Genomic DNA, 5,000 nt, shown 5'->3' on the forward strand with positions numbered 1-5,000 from the left:
TCTTGTCGTACCTGGCTCAGGATGTTCCTGGTGAGGAGCTTGTGGCCGTCGGTGTTCCACAGTCGGATGGTGTTGTCAGATGAGCAGGACAGGTACGACCCGGGGGGGAGATGTGCCCCTCCTCCTCCTCCTCCTTCTTCTGGGTACACCTGGACACAGGAGGAGGTGCTGAACAGGAAGTCTTCTCAGTCAAAGTTTGAAAAGCTTCATTTGTTGGTAACATTGTCAGAATACAGAAGTTTGTTCACTGAATCAATGTGAACAGTGATGGATGACAATACTCTCACGTCTGTACGCGTGGAGCTGCAGCCAGCAGCTAGTTAGCTTAGCTTAGCATAGCACAGCTAGCCTGGCTCAATTTACCTCGTTTGATTAACAAAAACAACAGAACAAACACCAAAGAGTAAAGAGTAAGAGTTTTCAGTTGTTTCCCCGTTACCTGTCTATATGCTAAGCTAACAGCTGCTGGCTGTAGCATCATATTTATTTTCACTAAATAATAAACTAATCTGAGGTATAACTCAATAAAGTAACATGTTGGAACATGTTCATGTATCTGTTATTATTATTATTGTTATTATTATTGTTGTTATTATTATTATATTATTATTGTTATTATTATTGTTATTATTATTATTGTTATATTATTATTGTTATATTATATTGTTATTATTATTGTTATTATTATTAGTAGTAGTAGTGTTATTATTAGTATTATTGTTATATTATTATTATTATTATTGTTATTATTATTATTGTTATTATTATTATTATTATTATTGTTATTATTATTATTATTATTATTATTGTTATTATTATTATTATCATTGTTATTATCATTGTTATTGTCATTGTTATTGTTATTATTATTGTTATTATTGTTGTTGTTATTATTGTTATTATCATTGTTATTATTATTGTTATTATTATTTGTTATTGTTATAGTTGTTATTGTTATTATTATTGTTATTATTATTATTATTATTGTTGTTATTGTTGTTATTATTATTGTTATTATTATTGTTATTATTATTATTGTTATTATTGTTATTATTATTGTTATTATTATTGTTATTATTATAGTTGTTATTGTTATTATTATTGTTGTTATTATTGTTATTGTTGTTATTATTATTATTGTTATTATTATTATAGTTGTTATTGTTATTATTATTGTTGTTATTATTGTTATTATCATTGTTATTATTGTTATAATTATTCCGGCAGAAACACACATCGCGTGACTTCTCCGTGACCTTTGACCTCTCAGAACCATGTGACTGAGACCCTCATTGTGTCAGAGGCTCATGAACAGACTGACCTCCAGGCTCCACACACAGGAGGAGTGGTAGAGGGCGGAGTAGAGTTTTCCCGCCCTGCGGGGGTCACGGAGGTCGCGGACGTCCCACACGTAAACACTGTGGTCGTTGTAGACGCAGGACAGCCAGCGGCTGGCGGGGTCGTAGGTCACGGCCACCGTGTCCGGGTATCGAGCCTCCGGGCGGGAGGAGAACAGCTGACTGAGGAGGAAACAGAGAGGCTCCTGAAGGATTGTGGGATACGCAGAGACGTTGTCATGGCAACTAAAAAAAGCATGCTGGTGTGTCTGTTTCCATGGTAACCGGTCCACATGTGCAGTGGTCAGCTGACCTCTGAATAAATAACAGACCGTTTCCTGTTCTGAGTTTAAATAAAGTGACATCATGTGACCTCAGAAACACCTCACACTAAATTATTATATATATATATATATATATATATATATATATTACAGTATAAAACAAAGTCTGAAGCAGATACATCACTAAACATAATATATATTTATATATAATATTATCCATTGTTGCTGAATGTCTAAGCTGGTTGGTGTTTGTGACCATTTACAGGTGTTTCATTGATTGATCTGTCAGGTTTGTATGTATGTGTGTGTGTGTGTGTGTGTGTGTGTGTGTGTGTGTGTGTGTGTGTGTGTGTGTGTGTGTGTGTGTGTGTGTGTGTGTGTTACCTGGCGTCCACCATGCTGGCAATGTCCGCTCCCAGACAGTGTGGGCGGGGCAAAGTGCACAGGAAGTGCAGGTTGACGGGGCTGAAAGCTCGAACCGTCCCGTCAGAACAACCACAGAAGATCAACTCGTCTGTGACGGACAGACAGGTGGCCTGAGACGCCTGAGGACAGACAGACAGACAGGAGGACAGACAGTCAGACAGTCAGTCAGACAGACAGTCAGACAGACAGACAGACAGACAGTCAGTTAGACAGACAGACAGACAGACAGTCAGTCAGTCAGTCAGTCAGTCAGTCAGTCAGTCAAACAGACAGACAGACAGACAGAGAGTCAGACAGACAGTCAGACAGTCAGTCAGTCAGACAGACAGACAGAGAGTCAGACAGTCAGTCAGTCAGACAGACAGACAGACAGACAGACAGTCAGACAGACAGTCAGACAGTCAGTCAGTCAGTCAGTCAGTCAGTCAGTCAGTCAGTCAGTCAGTCAGACAGACAGACAGACAGACAGACAGTCAGACAGACAGTCAGACAGTCAGTCAGTCAGACAGACAGACAGAGAGTCAGACAGTCAGTCAGTCAGACAGACAGACAGACAGACAGACAGACAGACAGACAGACAGACAGACAGACAGACAGACAGTCAGACAGACAGACAGACAGACAGACAGTCAGACAGACAGACAGACAGACAGTCAGACAGTTTTTTGTGTCAGAGACTGAAAATGTAAATGAAGTGAGAGAATGTGAGTGGGAGACGATCCAGAGACACTGGTTCACTAAGCTGCTGCCTCAGTAGTACTTATACTGGAGTACTGTAGTATTGTAGTACTGTAGTACTGGATTACTGGAGAACTGGAGTACTGTAATACTGGAGTACTGTAATACTGGAGTACTGTAATACTGGAGTACTGTAATACTGTAATACTGGAGAACTGTAATACTGTAATACTGGAGTACTGTAATACTGTAATACTGGAGAACTGTAATACTGTAATACTGTAATACTGGAGTACTGTAATACTGGAGTACTGTAATACTGGAGTACTGTAATACTGTAATACTGGAGTACTGTAATACTGGAGAACTGTAATACTGTAATACTGTAATACTGGAGTACTGTAATACTGGAGTACTGTAATACTGGAGTACTGGAGTACTGTAATACTGGAGAACTGTAATACTGGAGAACTGTAATACTGGAGTACTGTAATACTGTAATACTGGAGTACTGTAATACTGGAGTACTGTAATACTGTAATACTGGAGTACTGTAATACTGGAGAACTGTAATACTGGAGTACTGTAATACTGGAGTACTGTAATACTGTAATACTGGAGTACTGTAATACTGGAGTACTGTAATACTGGAGAACTGTAATACTGGAGTACTGGAGTACTGTAATACTGGAGTACTGGAGTACTGGAGAACTGTAATACTGGAGTACTGTAATACTGGAGTACTGGAGTACTGTAATACTGGAGTACTGGAGTACTGGAGTACTGGAGAACTGTAATACTGGAGTACTGTAATACTGGAGTACTGGAGTACTGGAGTACTGTAATACTGTAATACTGGAGAACTGGTACTGTAGTTTTTATACTGGAGTACTGGTAATGGAGTACTGTAATACTAGTACTGTTGTACTGTAATACTGTAGTACTGGTACCTCAATACTGGTACTGTAGTACTGTTGTTCTAGTATTGTAATACGTATCATGTAGAATTGTTTACGTATACTGTAGTACTGATACTGAGTGACTGATTAGTATCAGTACTCCAGTATCAGTACTACAGTACTATAGTACTACAGTACTATAGTACTGTAGTACTATAGTACTACAGTACTAGAATATGCTGGATGTTGGTGGAGGTGACTGATGCTACGTTCAGGGTCTTCTGTGAATCACAGTGTGGAGGGTAAACGAGGTGAAACGTTTCTCAGCCAATCACGTGGATTGTTGGTTATGAATGACAGCGACGTGCTGTGAAACCGACCAATGGAGTGAGAGGAAGGAAGTGGGCGTGTCCAGAATCAGTCAGCTCAGCCAGTGAGGATGAAGATGGAGATTATTTCAGATTCATGTTCTTCAAACAGAGTCGAGTATAATAACTTTATTATTTATTCTTGATCAATGATTCACACGTCTGACTGTCCCCTTATTATTTTATTATGATTTTATTTTGATTTTATTATGATTTTATTATTATTTTAGCCTTAGCAGCTAAAGAGCTAACTCTAACACTAAACTTTGGGCTGAAGTCACAGGATCAGTCTGCGCTAATGTTTAGTGTCAAGTTCAATTTTGGCTAATTACAAACCATCCTGACAGAGCTAATTAGCTTATTAACGTATTAGCTGCGTGCCCCCATCCAGTTTAGAAGATGGTATTGTTTGTTGCTAGGCACCTTTTGGGAAACAAACTTGCTAAAAGGGCCTTAAAACTGCTTAATAAAGCTAAAACAAAATCGCTAAATAAGTAATTTCATTAACAGACAGAAGTCAATGGTACAAATAAGCCTCTTACGTAAACTCTTCATTTTTTGTTTGGTTAGCGAGCTGGCTAGTGGTAGCATGTTCTCAGTTAGCCAGCATGTTAGCGGTTAGCTCCATAGCGACTACATCTTGCTTCATGAACTTTATTAAAGGTAGAAGTTTAATATCAATGAATCTGGAGTCAAGTGGACTTTTATCTTGTTTGTTTGATTTTTCTGTTCTGTAGTCAAACCTCACAGACCAGATGAGTTCATGTTCATCAAGAGAAATAAAGAGATTATTTCTTTGTGTTCTTCATGAATCTGTTAGTAGTAAATGTTTTGGCGTCTCGGCTGAGCGGACTGAGTCCAGGTGAGACGACGACTTACGGGCGCAGAGTCGACTCTCTGCACAGGAAGCCAGAAAGGAAGCAGAGGAACGTTTCAGATTAAAGACACAGACAAATATTCAAACAGCGAGTTAGCATCTGTAACCACGCCCAGCAGTGATGTCACAGT

The 5,000-nt window shown here is 38.8% G+C and overlaps 1 protein-coding gene across 1 annotated transcript in view; it reads right to left on the reverse strand.

The window, feature by feature from the left end:
- The window catches only part of mapkbp1 (mitogen-activated protein kinase binding protein 1), a 36,368-nt gene that overhangs the window by 17,249 nt on the left and 14,119 nt on the right, over positions 1–5,000 (reverse strand). The window contains exons 8-10 of the mRNA XM_054613375.1: positions 2,006–2,166; positions 1,322–1,520; positions 12–149 (exon numbers count right to left, since the gene is read on the reverse strand). Of these exons, the coding sequence (XP_054469350.1) occupies positions 12–149; positions 1,322–1,520; positions 2,006–2,166 (498 nt within the window). The remainder of the gene's footprint in view (positions 1–11; positions 150–1,321; positions 1,521–2,005; positions 2,167–5,000) is intronic.

The sequence above is a fragment of the Anoplopoma fimbria genome, chromosome 15 (genome assembly GCF_027596085.1).
Source record: "Anoplopoma fimbria isolate UVic2021 breed Golden Eagle Sablefish chromosome 15, Afim_UVic_2022, whole genome shotgun sequence".
NCBI lineage: Eukaryota > Metazoa > Chordata > Actinopteri > Perciformes > Anoplopomatidae > Anoplopoma > Anoplopoma fimbria.